The sequence below is a fragment of the Labrus mixtus genome, chromosome 6 (assembly GCF_963584025.1).
Source record: "Labrus mixtus chromosome 6, fLabMix1.1, whole genome shotgun sequence".
In the NCBI taxonomy this organism is placed as follows: Eukaryota; Metazoa; Chordata; class Actinopteri; order Labriformes; family Labridae; genus Labrus; species Labrus mixtus.
Genome location: NC_083617.1, coordinates 26,753,527 through 26,771,018, shown reverse-complemented (window position 1 = coordinate 26,771,018; position 17,492 = coordinate 26,753,527). Strand labels below are relative to the sequence as shown.

General features: G+C 41.5%; 1 protein-coding gene across 2 annotated transcripts; it reads right to left on the bottom strand.

The window, feature by feature from the left end:
- Positions 1-9,203: 9,203 nt before the first annotated feature.
- On the bottom strand, positions 9,204-15,951 carry ccnj (cyclin J). 2 transcript variants are annotated; one of them, XM_061040727.1, is made up of 6 exons: positions 15,799-15,951; positions 15,508-15,659; positions 14,365-14,575; positions 13,557-13,856; positions 11,091-11,250; positions 9,204-10,211 (listed from the first exon to the last, which is right to left on the bottom strand). In XM_061040727.1, exons 2-6 carry the CDS (start codon positions 15,574-15,576, stop codon positions 9,869-9,871), a joined length of 1,083 nt encoding a protein of 360 aa, XP_060896710.1. In that variant the 5' UTR covers positions 15,577-15,659; positions 15,799-15,951; the 3' UTR covers positions 9,204-9,868. The 2 variants fall into 2 exon arrangements, with proteins under 2 accessions (XP_060896710.1, XP_060896708.1); XM_061040725.1 differs by having other exon boundaries at positions 15,508-15,601; positions 15,799-15,950.
- Positions 15,952-17,492: the final 1,541 nt, after the last annotated feature.

Here is a 17,492-nt window from a genome sequence, read left to right as displayed (position 1 = left end):
GGGAGGGGGTGCAGACGGAGCACTAAGGGAATGCTACTTTCAAAATGATGCTAGTTTCTGAAAATCACCAACCCTGCCTTTAATACAAGCATCTATTTAAATCTGTATAAAAGCCTCAACCTATGAGTTCAACATTCAGACAGAAATGTTCCAGGAGTACCTGGATCTGCAAACAACCTGTCAGAACTTGACTTAAAGTCACCTGCAACCGAAGGGAAGTTATTTAGGTGCTTCTGTCAAATCTCTCATTCTGCCTTGATGTAATCCTTTTTATAATAACCAGACGTAGAGATACAGGGAGTGAGAGAATTGTTCCTTTTGCATTTCTTTTTTTGTTGTTTTCAGGAACTTGATTAAATCAACATAGGAACACTTGCAGCTCTGGATCTTTGCAAGTCAGCAGTTTTGGACCCTGCATGGTTTCTGTACTCTTACCATTACTTGTTTTGTCTGGTTAGTTTGTCTCAATACTTTTGCAATCTTGATGCACATTTTATTTTCTTCTGATTCTAAGTTTCAGGCATCATTTGTTTGGTTTTAAATCATCTTGTCTATGGACTGAGGTCCACTTAGAGCCATGGTTCACCATCTCGGTGTTTGGATCTCCCTAGAGAGGGCGGCAAAAACATGATGGGAGGCATGAGGCTTTTTCTGGTAGTTAAAATTAGATTTGAACAAACAGTGGGGATTTGAGATCCTTAGGCAAAAAATCAGCAGGGGCCCCTCATCACCATTATGTTATAAATAATCTGACAACATGAAAACGATTCAAAAATTCACATTTCATTTATTATCAAAATATGAATATGAACACAAGTAAATACCAGCACAATAAAAATGTAAATGATTAAATATCTTCAAGTTAGATACCTTTGAAAAAGAGCCAGTGTTTAAATGAATACAATGTAATGTAAAGTCAGGCTGCTCTGCTCGCTAAGTTAACTAATGTTAAACATAAATAAATATTAAAAAGGTGAAGCTAGCAGAAATCAGTCATTTACTATAATATCATTCAAACTCGTATGCCTGACAGATAATTCATCTTCAGTTTCCTTCGCTGTCTCGCATTGACAATCTTTGTGAGTGCTGTCAGACGGGGCCCCCTTAGGGAGGTTTCATACTGTCATTGCAAACTTGACACATTTAGAGCCACTGGTGTGGTTTAAAGATTTTCGGCCCTTGGGAGCCCTTTCAGTCTGGGGCCCCAAAAAGTTGCCTGCTTTGCCTGTTGACAAGCAGCGTGACATTCACAACATGTGAATGTATTAACAGTTTTTTGAAATGCGATCATGAAAAATGAGTGTTCAGTATCAGAGGGTTTCATCATGTGTTTTAGACCGTCTTTTGAAGTTCCTATTATCATGACCAACTCCAAACTCAAAATATCCAAAATACTTCAGTTATATTCAGGCTTGTGACTGGGCCCCTGACAGGCAGAGTGAATGGGCCCTCCACAGATTTGATTTGCTAATATCAGTATCAATGCATTGGATATGCAGCGATAGCCTCCTGGCTAACATTGACCCCCTCAGCCTGGGTCAGATCAGTTTTTGGACTTGACTGGAAAGAGTTTGTTGACATGTGTGACGACCCCTGACTGTGCCAGTGCTCTTCCTGACTTGTATCTCTCCTCACTCAGGTTGCCGTCAGGTAGTAAGGGGCGGAGCCAGTTCATTTGATGTCATGCACCTGGGCAGCCTGGGTCTGAGTATTTAAGCCGGCTTCTCAGTCTCTAGCTCTCTCTTTTCAACACTACATTTGATTTTTGGTCTTTGTTTTGCCTCCACAACACCACGTACATTCACCATAGCAACCACCACTGATTTACAGATTACACCTTCTTTGATGAGGGTCTTTCCCCCTAGGTTTCAATAAATTATTATTTATATTCCTCTAGAACTGTGTGGTCTACCTGTTTGTCCAGCTCACTGAGCCTGGGTTGTGACCCATGTTATCGTTGGGGTCAAATGTCCACACCTCCTTTCTTTTCTGCCATCCTTATTTTTGTGCAGGACCTAGCACGGGTAGCCTATACGTAGTCCAACATGACGTTCACATCACAAACTAAAAGGTTAATACTACTTTAAGAAAGGGAGGGAGGGGTTCCATTTTCAAATGGTGAGTATTTAGGTTTAGGAACAAAATGATGCTATCATTGCTTTAATTCAGGATGGTTTATGTTTCTGCTAAACTTCATGGGCCCCTCGTGCAGCCGGGAGAGAGCTTTCCCCTTTCTTCTCTTTATGGGCGGCCTTCGTTATATGTTTCCGTTTTTCTGAGGTCCCTTATCAAAGATTCAATCTATGAGGAAAAATCCTGTTGTCATTAAGAAAACGTTGTGTAGCCTCCTCTAACTGTGACCATCTTTTCTTTGAAATCTTTTATGAATGCCCCCGATGTGTCATCGCTATAGTGACACATGTTTTTCATGCTCAGCAGGCCCGCTGTGCTTTGGGCCAATCAAATGAGACGAAGCCCTACACGTTTTTTCCAAGGCACTAAAACGAACAAAGACAATACAACACTGATTGATATAACACATGTTAACAACCATAAACGTTTGATTGTGGAACATTTATTCATTGTTAAATCTTGTGTGTTCCTTTTAGTGGAGAAACAGATGGGTGGGTGGGTGGGTGGGTGTTTTTTTCTTTTTTTCTAAGAAACCACAGGAAGGATGTGAAAGTCATTATTTTCTTCTGAACATCTTTTGGATATTTTAAATGTTTCTCATGAAGATTACTTTCGGCATTCTTCCTGATAGGATGAGTTTATGCTTCTTCTTTTTTAACGCCTTCTTCTTGTTCAGTTTGATTTTCCTGCATCATTTTTATTCTAATATAATGATCACATTGACTTATCTGCCCTCCTTACTACAGCTGGTGATTGAGCTCACCCGATGCCAACTAGCAATCAAAGGGACTACGTTTAGAAAAAAGAATAAAAAGCAGGAGAGAGGAGAGAGCAGTGGCCAAGTCAAGGAAGAAAAAGTGACCATGATTAGAACTGAAAGAGGACTATCATACGCTGAGGCCGTCAAAGGACTGAAAGAACTGCGGGAGTTGTCAATGTACATCAAAAGGAAGGACAACAGGAAAGATCTGGAACCGGCCAAAACATTTGCATGGACAAGAAACGTTTTCTAGCGTTCCTGTCATAGATTGTGCTGCAGATATACTACAGTGTAAATCGGAAACGTGTTAAAATGGTGTTAGATGCTGCAAGGATATTTTTGGACATTGACGATATCACAGGGGAGGAACTGTACAGGCCCAGGCAGATGTGTAGGGTACGACAAGAAGAGGGATCACTGGGTGTACACACACTGTAAATGCCATATATTTCATAATATAGCTATATACTACTTGTTATCCAGTAGTTGGCAGTAATGCGAATTCTTGGATGCCTACCGCCATAAAACCAAAAAGAAGAAGAAGAAGAAGAAGAAGAGGAGAAGTGTCCAGTGGGTCATACAGTGATCGTGTGAAAGCGAGAGCTTATCTTACTTTTTCAGTGGAAGGAGGGTGTTGTTGCCATAGTTACAAGTTTATTTTGTTAACTAGGATTTTATGTTGGTGTGTCATTTTGTCAGTGTTTGGCTTCTCTTTAGTTGTGTTTTAAAAGAAGCTTGTTTTCAGTTCAAAGAGTGGCTCTCAACTGGTCTGTCCTCAGGCTCCACCTCCGACTCCTTAATGAGTCATTCAGATTCAGATTCTTTATTGTCCCAAGGGGAAATTTGCATTGGAGCATACAGAAGACAAGAAACACAAGGACAACATCACCATAAATCATAAACCAAAACAAATTAAAAAAATCAGAAAACACAACAAAACATAAAAACATTGTAATAAAATCAGTCAAGAGCTCATACCGAAATGGAAATTCCAACCAAGTTATTAAAGTGCAAAGTGGAGGTGTGCAAATGTGCAATTCAAGTACAAAGAGCAAATAGCTAATTGTTGTTCAACATATTAATTGCACTTGGTACAAATGAGACCTGGAGTCTTTTTGTCTTCCTTACTGAAGCTCTAAATGACGACCTGAGGGTCAAAGGTCAAACTCACTAATCGCGACCCAAATTTAAGATATGTTTTAACCAGTCTGATTTGTGTAATAAAAAAAGGGTGCAGGTTTGACCTCAGACGGTACAAAACATCTAAATAGAACAAAGGCCAGCACACATTCATGACCCACTTTCTGCCCCGGCCCACCAGTTGAGAACCAACCACTGATTAAGATCATAAATGTAGCGTCCTGCTTATTATAAGCCTTTTCTGAGACGATTACATACCTCTCATCAGATGAGAGATCCCTTTATTCTGGGATTATTTATATGTAGATAATTCATAAAGAGTCAGAATGACTCTAGTTAAGTATAGTTTTCTGGTAGTGTTATCTTTACTCTGAGCTGCAGTGACTCGGCTGCCGCTCCGCACTCAGACGCAGGAGGATCCAGAGAATAACGAAGCAGTTAAGATAAAGCTTCCTGCACAGATTACAGATCCACCTACTGGTTTGGATACAGAACTGATATCCACAGTATAGTGAACAGCAGTGGGAGGAAGGGAGGCAGTGTGTAGACGTTTTTGTTCCTCCGCACCAGGATCATCAGTCTGCTTCCTCCTCCACAGGAAGCTCTGCAGCGTACGCAGAACACCAGAGCGGATATACTATTTTAGTTAGCCGGCGTCACAGTGACATGCAGGAACCAGGAGAGGATTATTAGAGGTTCGTTTGGAAGTATTGTCTTCATCAGAACTGACCGCATTGTTTGAAAACAGGAACTGACTTTAATTAGAATCTATCAAGAGCGTTTGTGGTTTCTTTAAACCAAGAGTTGAATAAATAAGAGAGACCAACTGATGTGAAGGAAATGTAAATCAGTAGAGACTCGGCCTGGTGCTAGACTTTTACTTTGATGTCCACGTGTGACAGGACGTGGTCCACCCCAGAGGTACATAAAACATGATGTTTTACACAAAGCCAATATTTAGCGTATTCCTCTCAAAGCTTTTACCGACCTGTTCATGTCACGTTGAGAGAAAGCATGTCTTGGTTGAACAGAGAGCAAACATTGTATAAAGGAAGTAGACATAGTGACTCTAACCTTTTGTTTGTTTGTTGTTTGTTCAGGTTGGACATTTGGTCGTCACCATGTTGCCTTTTTGGAGTCATATGTGACCATATTTGGACCAGGAAATGAAGCTGGGAGGAGCAACGGGTTAGATGCTAAGTTTTCCACCGGCATTAGCATCGTTTGCAAGACGTTTCTTTGACTCAACTCAACTTAACCAACTTTGTGATACACACAAAACTACGAAGCATAAGATGGTAACAGACAAAATAAAATCTAAATCAAATGCATTAAAAAACATGTCCACTATTATTCTTAACTGCATCAATAACAGCAGTACTAGTCTTACTTTAGCTGCCATGGTGACAACACAATCGCAGCAGTCAAAAGAACTTACTGAGCCTGACGGGATATTGCAGGCTTTACTAACCTGGAATTCAAATGTGGTCATCTGTTATTCTTATTCATTGATCAATTACATTTTTTTATTGTACATTAAAGTATATTGAACATGGTTTACAGTGGGCCACAGCCAATGCCCAAACAGGAAACCAGCAGTCTCTGTCTGTCTGTCGTCAATTGTGCAGAAATGTCATCCAGACTTTTTTCCTCTGTCCACAAACATTTAGACAAAGAGGCCTAAATGTGCTCTAAGATGAATGTTTACCACAGTATAGTGATTACAACTATTACAGTACATGATGATGAAAATCAAAAACACTTTTAGCAAAAAGCTCCGTGTATTTTGGATGTCTGGGGTCACCGGACTTTTGTGAAGTCAAAGTGGGGTCATCATGGTTGGGATCCACTGGGTTTTCGAGAATTAAAAGCGATTCAGTAGAAGTTTGTTTTAAGATGAGTCTTAAGAATCACAACAGAGGATGAGGAGGTAGAGAATTCCACAATTTTGGAACAGAAATACCTGTGAAATTATTTGGGCTGTTCAATTCTGCCGGCCAAAATCAGGCTTTTAACAAAATGTACTCACCAAGGAAGTAAACAGTAGACTCCTCAGTTTGTCTTTTATGTAAATTAAAAAGCTGTGGAAAATATTTGTCTGGCGTCCCTGGTGGCAATTTGTTAATCACAAGGTAGCCTGCATTATAACTCCCCCTAAGGTTATCATCTATTTTCCTCTGAAAGGAACCAAAGTAAACAAAATAAAACATCCTGCTGTATTGGAAAAGAGTCAGATCTAGAAACTGCAAACATTAAATCATTACAGAATTTTGTGCAGGGCTGTCTTTCAAATAGATTTCTATACACTTTGACATCTTTCTGAGACCACTGGAGGCGCCCTCTGGTGGACACAGAAAGAACAAGTGTTTAATATTTTCGTGTTATTTACATCTCTACCTCTGACGCTCAGACCACACTGCACACCTGAGCAGAGCAAGTCAGTGAGGGAATCTTTTCTTTCTTTATGGCATGCATGTGAAAGGTGAGAGTAGCCACACTGTCTGCATGAACAGCAAGGTACAGACAAGGATCACACGTTGCTGCAGTGCTGAAGATGACGAGAATAGGAAGCTATAACTGGGACGCTCACGTTAATCTACCAAAAATGTCTCAGAAAATTAACTGTGGTTGATAATATTTATAACAGGAATATTTTAATTTTCACTGCAGCTTAACGTCTAAATCTGTAGAATATGTCAGTGCCATATCAGATTTCTGACTTATAGCTACAAATAAAAGAATCATTTTCAAAACCATTTAAAGGAGCAATATGTAACTCTGACACCTAGTGTTTGAAATGTGTACTGCAGGTCAAATTCAAAACATTGGAGAGAGCTGTCTTATCCCACCCCCTCCTCTTTAGAGTCAATGCTCACACAGGTCGCCATTTCGCGGACACTGTAGCTTCAGTGTTTATCCAGCTCGGCATCGGTCTGTAAACCTCTCTGCGTTCTAACCTCTCTCCATTTTTCTAAAGCATCTCCAATATTGATCCTAGTTTGAGCACGTTTCTGCTCGTGGAGCTTATTAGAAACATGCAGAGGCTTTTTAGCCTCAGTTTAAAACAAATCCAGAGCATTCAGGACCAGAATCTAAAGTTAGAAGGAGGACATACTGGCTGCTGCATTGTTGTCAGAGAAGCCAGCACTTATTACTACAATCAAAATTATTCAACCCCCATTGCAAATTAGGTATATTGGCAAAATGTACAAACTTTTGGCTCTTTGCAATGAACAAACCAAACAACAACAATTTTAAGAGCTTTAGACAATTATTATTAGTATTGGTTTCTCCATATTCAACACAAAGTGCCACTTTTTAAAGAATACTGCAGTGTCAAAATTATCCAACCCCCTGAATAGAATCCCTCATAAAAGCACACATTTGCAAATTGAGTGTTGTTTCAAGCACACCTGATGCAACCAATCAAGGGCTCAATTAGTTCCATCAGGTGTGCTTGAAACACATCAAATACCTGGTCTGACAAGGAGTTTGTTGACAGTGACAATTGGTTGCATGTGAGAAACATGGCTAAATCAAGAGAATTGTCCAAAAAGATAAGAGAAGAAATCATTGTCTGGCACAAACAAGGAAAAGGATACAAAAAGATAGCAAAGGCACTGAATGTTCCTAGAGATACAGCTGGAAGCATAGTTCGCAAGTTTAAAGCTAAAGGAACTGTGGCTACACTACCTGGACGTGGCAGAAAGAGGAAGCTATCAATGGCTGCCACCAGATTCCTGAGAAGGCAAGTGATCAAAAACCCTTGAGTGACTGCAAAAGACCTGCAGCAAGACATGGTGGCAGCAGGCACTGAGGTTTCTGTTTCCACAGTTAGGCGCATACTAAACGCTGAAGGTCTCCATGCCCGAACTCCAAGACGTACACCACTACTGACCCAAAAGCACAAAAAAAGCCAGCTCCGATATGCTAAAAAGCATATAAATAAGCCACAGAAGTTTTGGGATTCTATTCTGTGGAGCGATGAAACCAAAGTGGAACTTTTTGGGCCTATGGATCAGTGGAATGTCTGGAGAAAGAAGAATGAAGCATACGCTGAGCAGAACACCCTGCCTACAGTGAAGCATGGTGGGGGCTCGGTGATGCTCTGGGGCTGCTTTGCTTCCTCTGGCACTGGCAACCTTCAGCGTGTAGAGGGAAAGATGAATTCAATATATCAGGATATCAGGAAATTCTAGGAGAAAACGTCATGCCATCAGTGAGGAAGTTGAAACTTGGTCGTCGTTGGACCTTCCAACAGGACAATGATCCATACCTCGAAGTCCAACAAGGCTTTGTTTCAGAAGAAGTCCTGGAAGATTCTGGAGTGGCCATCACAGTCGCCTGACTTGAACTCCATTGAAAATCTCTGGTGGGACTTGAAATAGGCAGTTGCAGCACGCAGACCCAAGAATATTAGAGAACTGGAGCAAATCACCCATGAGGAATGGGCTAAGATTCCTCAGGAACGCTGCCAAAGGCTGGTGTCTGGCTACGCATCACGTTTGCAGCAGGTCATAAGGGTGCTCTACGAAGTACTAAAGATGCTTGTCATAAAGGGGTTGAATAATTTTGAGACTGCAGCAGGCATTAAAAGTGGCATTTTGTGTTGAACTTAGAGAAACCACTGATATTATTAGTTGTGTTGAGCTATGTAAATTGTGCTTTTTTGATTTGTTCATTGCAAGCAGCTGAAAGTTTGTAAATTTAGCCAATAAACCTAATTTGCAATGGGGTTGAATCATTTTGATTGCAACTGTAGCATGTTTCCTTAATGTCTGATCATATAGTAAGGTCACTTTAAAATGTAATTCACTAGATATCTTTCAGATTGGACCTTTAAGTGTGAACGGTTCTGCTCTAATGATAACCCAACTTTCCCTCTTATTTGCACAGCACATGAAACAAAGAGTGATGAGCTTGTTATGTAGTTGAAGTTGGCTTGTTTTGTTTTTTAGGTTGCACTGATACTGTCTGACAAAGTTTCCACAGCTGCACAGAGTCTAAATTCCATCTGCATGCCGTCATTGTTGAGGTGTTTCGGGCCTCCTGTGTTTCACCTACAGAGGAAGGTTGAGAACAATCCCCCATTTCAAAGGATTTCAATCATGTGAAATCATTTTAAACCCACTCATAAGACAATGTTAAAGAAGTAAACAGGACCACAACCTCAGTTCAACTAACACAGATTTGTATTTTATTTAAAACTATGGTCATAGAAGTGCACAGCACCGACTGAAATCCTCTGTGTACAGAAGAGCAACATTTCCTCTGCAAATTAACTGTGACACCCAGAGGAAGAAAATTATCTTTTTAGTTTCACAAATAACACTCATCAAAAAACAAAACAAACAAAATGTGGAGGTACAGAATTTCTTCTGACTGTGCTCTCTCATCTTAACCACAGGTGCAGGTTTCTTTCTGTGACCCCCTTTAACTCAGCACAACAATCGTCGTCAAGGCTACAGGCATGAGGTATTCATACGTTCAATAACTCAAGAGGTATTTTGGCTCAAATAAATACAAGACTTTTGGTCTGTAGCTAAATTATACAGTAACACTAGTGGGTCCAGAGGTGCAAACTCTGCCTCTAGCCACCTCACAACAACATTCATACCCGATATCTCAAACTAAACTAAACTCCTGATGCAGCCTCTCTCCACAGCAGAGCATGCATATTGCACATGGAGTACACTTAATGGTTCAAAGTGCTCTACCAATGTCATCATGTCTTTCTTGTCTTTTTCAAATTAAAAACACACCTTTTTTCTTTCTTCATATACTGCTATGTTCTGGAGAAACATCACATCCCTCATCTCCACAAAAAAAAACACCTCATCTGTCAAAGCAGGGAGCAGTGCAGGTGTAGTGCATGCTGACTTGGTAAGCCCTGTTGGGAATGTTGCTCTTTGGTTCCAGTGAGGTAGTGATGGGCTGGGCGGCGCCGTGCTGGGGGACGTTAGGAGCCTGCAGGCTGCTGGTGGAGTGGCTGAGGTAGGAGGCGGGCCTGTGGTTGGGGGCCTGCTGGGGATACTGCATGCTGGACCGCTGCAGGTACGGCGCCACAGTGGCTGTCTGGCCTGAACTGTTGAACGCCGTCTGGCCCTGCTGCTGCTGCTGCTGGCCGGGCTGCACACACTTCTGCTTGTTGGCCTCTTTGACGTCACTGTCATGTGCACTAGAAGTATATGGAGAAAGAGTTGGAGAGTTGGTTAGTGGGAAAACCCAAATGTATAAGGCCAACAGTTATGGCATTTAATATAATCACACGCTCTCTGCTGAGCTGCTGCTCACGTTAGCTGTGCATGTTTCCAGGTAAGGTTTCACTACTGTACTCATCAGTCAGGAGGTTTTAACAGGAGCTGCATATTCCACAGAGGTCGACTACATCCAAGACAGTGAAACTCTTGAATGTCTCCAGTTTATGACGCTTATTGAAAGGTGTTTTATGCGAGACAAAAATTGTCACAATTTATGGCCATTAGGGCTGGGCAATACATGGATTTTATTGATTTATCACATTTGTGATCTAGGAAGCAATGAAAATCTAGACTTTATCTTCCCCTTGTGCCCCTGTAGTAATAATCCCCCCCCCTCACTTATAAATATTTTGCTGAAGTTTTTTTGGCATCTGTTAATTTATTTTGTCTGTTTCATTATTTTTTGGAGGATACTTTGATGTGATCTAGGCTTCACTCCTTGTAAGTCTTTTACAGAAGATATCGTCTTTGTTCAGAGGAGACTAGTAGAGTTGTTGTGGATCAAATACTGCAGACTGATTGTTTCGGGTTTGTCCTTTCTATGACATGTTGTTTAATCTATCAATATGTTTGAAAAAATCTCTAAGTGTCAATGTACAGTCTTTCTCTGATAGGATTGTTGAATTGCCTTGCATTGTGACCTTCTGTCTGTGTGCGATCCTGTCGCCCCTGTGTCATGTGTGTCAGCAAGCTCTCTGTTGTCAGTGTCCTTTATTATCACAAGATGAAATCCTTCATTTTCAATTGTCTTTCAGGCCATTTTTATAAACTGTCGGGAACTGTAGAGAGACACGTACATGAGCAGCTTCTCGGCACATGGGACGAGGTTGTCCCACGAGTAGCCTGACAGACGCTGCAGTCGGTTGGGCCATGTTGGGGACAGGTGGAGGATGAGGCGGGAGGTGGCCACACACGCAGCCGCCACCAGTGAGGGAGCGAAACACAAAAACACATGATCTGAAGGGGGAGGGAGAAAAGAGAAATCCATCACAAAAAGAAACACTGGCAGCAGTAAATTCATTCATGATTTTTAAAAAGAAAAAGAGTTCTGGTCAAATTTAACTGTCTGCTTGTCTGACCACTAAATCAGCAATATGGAACTTTTTCACATTAAACTTGTAGTCTCACAGCAGATCTAAAAGCAATACTTTCATCATGTAGTACTGCATCTATCTCATGTCCACAGAGTGCCCAGGTCACCTGTTTTCAGCACTATGTAACTTTAACACACAGTGGCCCTCACGGTCATTTCCACGCGAAGTTCGGCACTTATCAATTTGGACGTGAGCGGAGGGTACGCTCAAATCTCACGCCAGGTCTCAGTTCGTGTACGCACATTTTCAACTCAGTGTGGACGTGCGCTGCAGCGAATCTGTCTGTGTCGGAGAATAATTAGATCATACTATAACAGTGCTTGTTAAGACAGATAGATAGAGGTTCACAGATTTACTGTTAGATAAGATATGGCATCTAAAATGTATTTTATATTACGCTCCACCTCTAACGATCTCTGTAGGCTTTTTAAATAATGTTGAGCAGCGCGAGCTGTCAGGTGATTTCTTTAGTTGTGTGTTTTATTTGATGAATTTTTGTTTGTTTAATCGATTTACTTTAAAGATTGAAGATTAGAGAGGCTGCTTTCAGTAAATACATGTTAAACGTTCAGCGCACAGGAATATCACTGCAGAGATACTAAGACAAATTAAAACAGAAAAACTAAAAACAGTTACTTTAAAAAGGACAGACAAACTTCTAGAGGATACTAAATACAACTTTTAGCCTCTGAAATATTTAAGAATTCAGAATATTAACATTAGATCATAACTAATCGGTATGTCCGGAGATTTAAATCATCAATAATACGCTGGTGTGCCACATGCGTAATTGTGCACAGCAGACGCACATAGGCCAGACTACATGTGACATAATAACGAATAAAGAAATCCGGGGGGCTGTAAGGCGGAGTCAGGACCTTCTTTTATGTAAGTGTTAAATTCTTATGTTTGGAAAGAAGGCTAATCGGATGAGAAGTGCACATTGCACAGCGTTTGATCAAACACTTTATTCATGTGATGCAGGACGTTTCAGGTTTCTCTTCTCTTTTAAAGTCTCATTAATGGCGAGCTGCCAGTGCAGCCGACGGTATCCGAAACAGATGCAGGTTCGCATGCACCACTTGGGCCTGATATTCTCTACTCGCTCCACGATCTGGGATAATTGCAGGTGGGGTCCGGCTGGCGTCCTCCGGTCCGGGAGCTGCTTCTTTTAAGACCCGCAACACTAGGCTACATTGTAGCGATCGTTTGGTCTGACCAGGTTTTTTAAACTAAAAGTATTTTAAAAAATTATATTACAGCCTATATTATGTACGTTACATATCACGGATGTTATATATTTTTTATATTTAAAACCAATGCTGTTGAGATTTCATGCAGGCGCATTTCTTCTGAAGCTCTTTAATCCTACATGTCAGGCTGCCAGACAACACAGTGTTATTCCTCTTTACTTCTCTCTGTTATGGTGTCACTCAGGTCATATCTCGTTTCTCTTCTTTGCCGTATTAAGTATCTCCATGCCGTAAACTCTGGGGGCGAGGACAGCTGAGCAGTGAATATATAGGGGCGTGGTATTTAAATGACGATCGTTTCCAGACGCCACACTTATCAACACCCGGTCTTGCGTACGCCGTGATCAGCCAGGTTCGCACGTTTCATAGGTCCCACGTGGACCCTGTCGTACGATGATTTCTACACCCAAATCTGTGCTGGTTTCTACACCAGATTGATAAGTGAGGGCCAGTAAGTGCATATGGCTTTACAGGACTCGTCCACACAACAGCCGTTAGCTAAAAATACGCCAGCTATCCCATCTCCGTCCTGTGTGATACAAAGCCTGAGTCTAAGAGACTGAAGAGGACGGTGACAGATGAAGCTAAGTAGAGAAAGAGAGAGAGTGACGGAGCAAGAAGCCGGATGAGTCTTCATGGTTGAGAAATGGATAGTCAGAAATTGGGGAGAGAGAGAGTATGCAGGAAAGGAGCCCCAGGTCAGATTGGACGCCCGCTTTAGAGACTACAGCCTCTGTACATGGGACACGCAAAAATAACCACTAGGCCAAAGGTGGCCCACGGCAAAAAAAAAAAAGTTTCACAGATTGCCCCTGTTCTCCCGCACAGGGTTTGATTTTCAAATAGTGAGCTATGAGTCGTGATCATCACAAATTGAATAAGAGATAAAAAAAGACTTCATAAAAAGTGGGTTTACCTTGCAAGGAAACCTCCAGGAAGTAATCGGCATATTTGGCCATGTAGAGTTTGGTTTTCTCCAGGCACGTCATAGGCCAGCCATCATGGAGGTCCCCCTCATTGACAGCGATGGACAGGTAGTACTCTATGAAGTGAGCGGCTGTGGGGAGGTACAGGTTCCACTGGAAGGTTTCCAGCAGCAGCAGCTCCATGTGAAGTAAACCCTGCTTGGTCAGGACCAGGTTCATGGAGCTCATGCACCCCAGGCTGTTCAGAGTCTCCAGCTTGGGGACCCGGTCCTCCCTTTCTTCAAATTTACCTGCAGAGACAAACATTTGACCCTAGTTGACCCTATTTTTAAAACTCACATATGGTGTTACAATGCTGGATGCCTATACTAAAGATGGGCAAAGTTTTAGATCATGAGGTAAATGTATGTTGGGTGAGCCAACAGAGGGCGCTAAACAGCTTGTTAAATCATGCTTCAAGCCTCTACATAAGATGTTAAATCCTCTAACATAGGTTATCTTCTCCTAGAACTCCAGAGCAGCCGTCCAATGGTAGCCCTACAGCGTTCTGCCACTTCGAGAGAGCTGGCCATTCAGAGGAAAGTGGGCACGTAAAGAGAGGGGGGCCTTAAAGAGACAGCTTTAGGGTTTTTACTGATGCCAGTCAGATGCAAATCATGCAAAGCTACTCTAGAAGTAATGTTTCATTGACTGACAACATCAGAGGTGAAATAAGTCAAATATGGGATCTTAATAAACATCACACGAAGCAGAAAGAAACAATCACATGCTGGAGCGAGAGGTCATCTACAAACTCACTGGCCAGCAGGAGACATGAGAGTGAGACCATGTGGAGCTGCTGCACGGTGACGTCATAGCGGTCCATGAAGAGGTCCAGCAGGTAGACGGCCAGGTGTCGGGCTGCAGGACACAGCCTGAAGCGGTTGCTGACGATGGCTATGAGGTCAGCAAAGTATCGTCTCAGGCTGAGCTGAGGGGACTGGCCCTTGAAGGAGGGCAGCTTGAGCTCCTGTTTGACAACGTGTCAGGGAACAGAGACATGACGGGTAACAAATCTGAGTTTTAGACTTTTTGGAAAACCGTGTGTAAATATCATGACTGTTTGTTTGAGAAGATTCATATCTCACCTCTGGGTACAGTTCAGTTTTACGGGCTGATCAATGTGATTAATAATCATTTCTCTTAACATTTTAAATTCAAATGAGTTGCTACCTCTGTCAATACGCCGTCTGGACATGCTAGTGCCTTACTAGCATGTCCAGACGGCGTATTAAAAACTCCTAATGTCCGATAAACAAAGTACAAATGTAAGGAAACTACACATTTTGATTTCATGATTGAATTATTAAACTATGGCAACCAGGTTTGAGTTGTAACCCTGGTCATCCTCAGCTTTTGTAGAGTATGAACACCAAATTGTGCAGCTTTACATTATTTTAAAGCATCATTTTAAATTCCATTAAAGTCCAGCTGGACCCAGTTTGGCCCCCTCAGGAAAAGTGGTCTAGAACCGCCCCTGAATGAATACACACCCTATATCATCAGGTTTCAAATGAATACATCTTGTGTCTGTTGCTCTAAAAATAATCAAACACACAAAACCAGAGCTGCAGCCAGAAGTCGATTTATAAATGGAAAAGAAACTTGTGATGACTTTTTCAACCATTTTACTAGCAAAAAAAAAAAGTTTCTCTTTGCAGGTTCAACACTCCTTCATGTATAGACTATTCTTTGTAATACTACAGTGAACTTTTTGGGGAGGTTTTGAACGAGTAAAGGGATGAATCCGGAACGTAAATACTCCTAAATTGTAACAATAAAGAATAAGCATAAAGAAGGAGAAATCCACCAAGAGATGTAAACACAAGATGATGCACATATCAGAAGATTCATAGGCTGTGTGTTTGTTCAGCAGTCATCACTGAAGCTGATGTCACTCACTCTGTATCTGAGCGCCTGGTAGATATCTGCAGCGAGTTGTCCTGTCCACCATTGGTCCTCCAGCTCCATTTGACACAGTGCTGTGGAAAAAACTCTACAAATACAAACATGTGGGAGGGGGGTGTCAACTCATGCTGAATGCTGAAGCCGCTCTGCACATGGAAACACAACGTTTTCACATTTTTTCAAACTCGTTGCAGCTTCACATGAGTTGATCAGGAGTGGTTCACCTCGGTATATATCTCCTGTTTACTGTTTTTACTAACATTAAAACTGTTTCAGTGGACTCACCCAATGAGCACATGTATGTTGTTTCACTGAAGTAAACTTTACTTCACATTAGCTGGACATGCTCGCTGCTGCTGCTGCTGCTGCTCTCACTCATTGTTGTAGTCAGCGAGGCTCTTCGGCTCAGCACGAGTTCAGCTAACACCACTGCTGCCTTCAAGGGCCGCCGGAAACGCGAGCTTCCCTTCGAGATCGCGTCAACATTTTAAACAAGAATCAGACTCATCCTCATTGGACAGGTGTGCACACTACACAGGATTTGACTTCGGCAGACTGTGTTCTCTTTTTACGGTCATTAAATTGAATATACAATATACAAACCACACTATTCGAGTATGGCAGAGAGAGGCCACATTTAAAGCAGTTTTACACTGTTACACTGGGATTGGGGGGGTATTCATTTCATGATGAAATTTCCCTCAAGAGAATGAAAAAAACAATGTGTTCCGGTACAAGCCATTTAAATCTTGTATCGCTCTAAATTATTGTCTTCCAGAGGGTATTTAATACAGACTATTACATTCCCGAGAATGCATCATATCTCCAGCTGTAGCAGGGCATAGCCTAAAAATGGCAACCACTAAAAAGTAAGAAAAGTAACTGACGACATCCTATAACAACAGCAATAACCAAGTATAAGGAGAAAATAAATTAACAGATTAACAAGAAATGATCGTAAAACTTGAGCAGTGAGGCCAGATGCAGAGGAAAAATAAAAAAATCCATGGCCAGCAGGGGGCGGAATCCAGTGGTCAATAAATGGCAGTATATAAGAAAAATACCCCATTAAGCAATCTCCTCCTACATTTATGGTCACAATGAATGGATCAAGTTGTTTTTCCCTGCAGCATAAACTTTATTTATTTAGTTACTATTGTTGTATTTAGAGGTTAAAGATGATACAACAGGGTGTGCTCCCTGTGATTGATTACTGGCTTCTAAGCAGCAAAACCGGTCTTACAAAATGAAGCCAATGCGGAAGTGCAAAATCCTGCAATTCTGCAAGTGTCCACTTGAGGCTGGCTCCAAGACCTCCGGAAGTCACAAACACACCTGACCAAATCTGGAACTTAAAAACGCAATAGGTCTGAATAGTCATTGTCGTCATCGGCACACGCTGTACGGGGGATGATTTTTTCTTTTCTCTGTTTTAATTTGATGAACGATACCTGTTATCCATAGTTAGGCCCGTAGCCGACATGATTGACAATCTGGCACGATGTAATGGTTTGTCATAAGTCTTAAAACCCACCTCAGGGTTTTAAGACTTATGTCAGTCTTAGCCTGTCTTTAACTTGACTGAAAGTTAGACTGAGACACGATTCCCAGCATGGCGGTTGCTGCTGATGAGCCTCCGGAGCCCCCTGAAGTAACAGATGACTTCACTCAGGCATGTCATTTAATATTTACAGTCAATTCTTGCTACCAAGCATGCTGCCTAGATAGGCTACCTTTAAAAGCCTTCAGGGTTCACTTAGAAATTGACAATGTAACAGAACTGGATGTTTCTCCATTTGGTTTGTGATTTTTCTTTTTGTAATTTTGTAATTTTGTAATTTATTTCAAGGATAGCCCCTTGAGATGCATCATCTCATTTTCAAGGGGGTCCTTACAAAACATAAATTAATCATCATAATACAAAATCAAAATAAAAGGTAAATCCAAAACATAATACCAAACATTTAAACACAGAGACA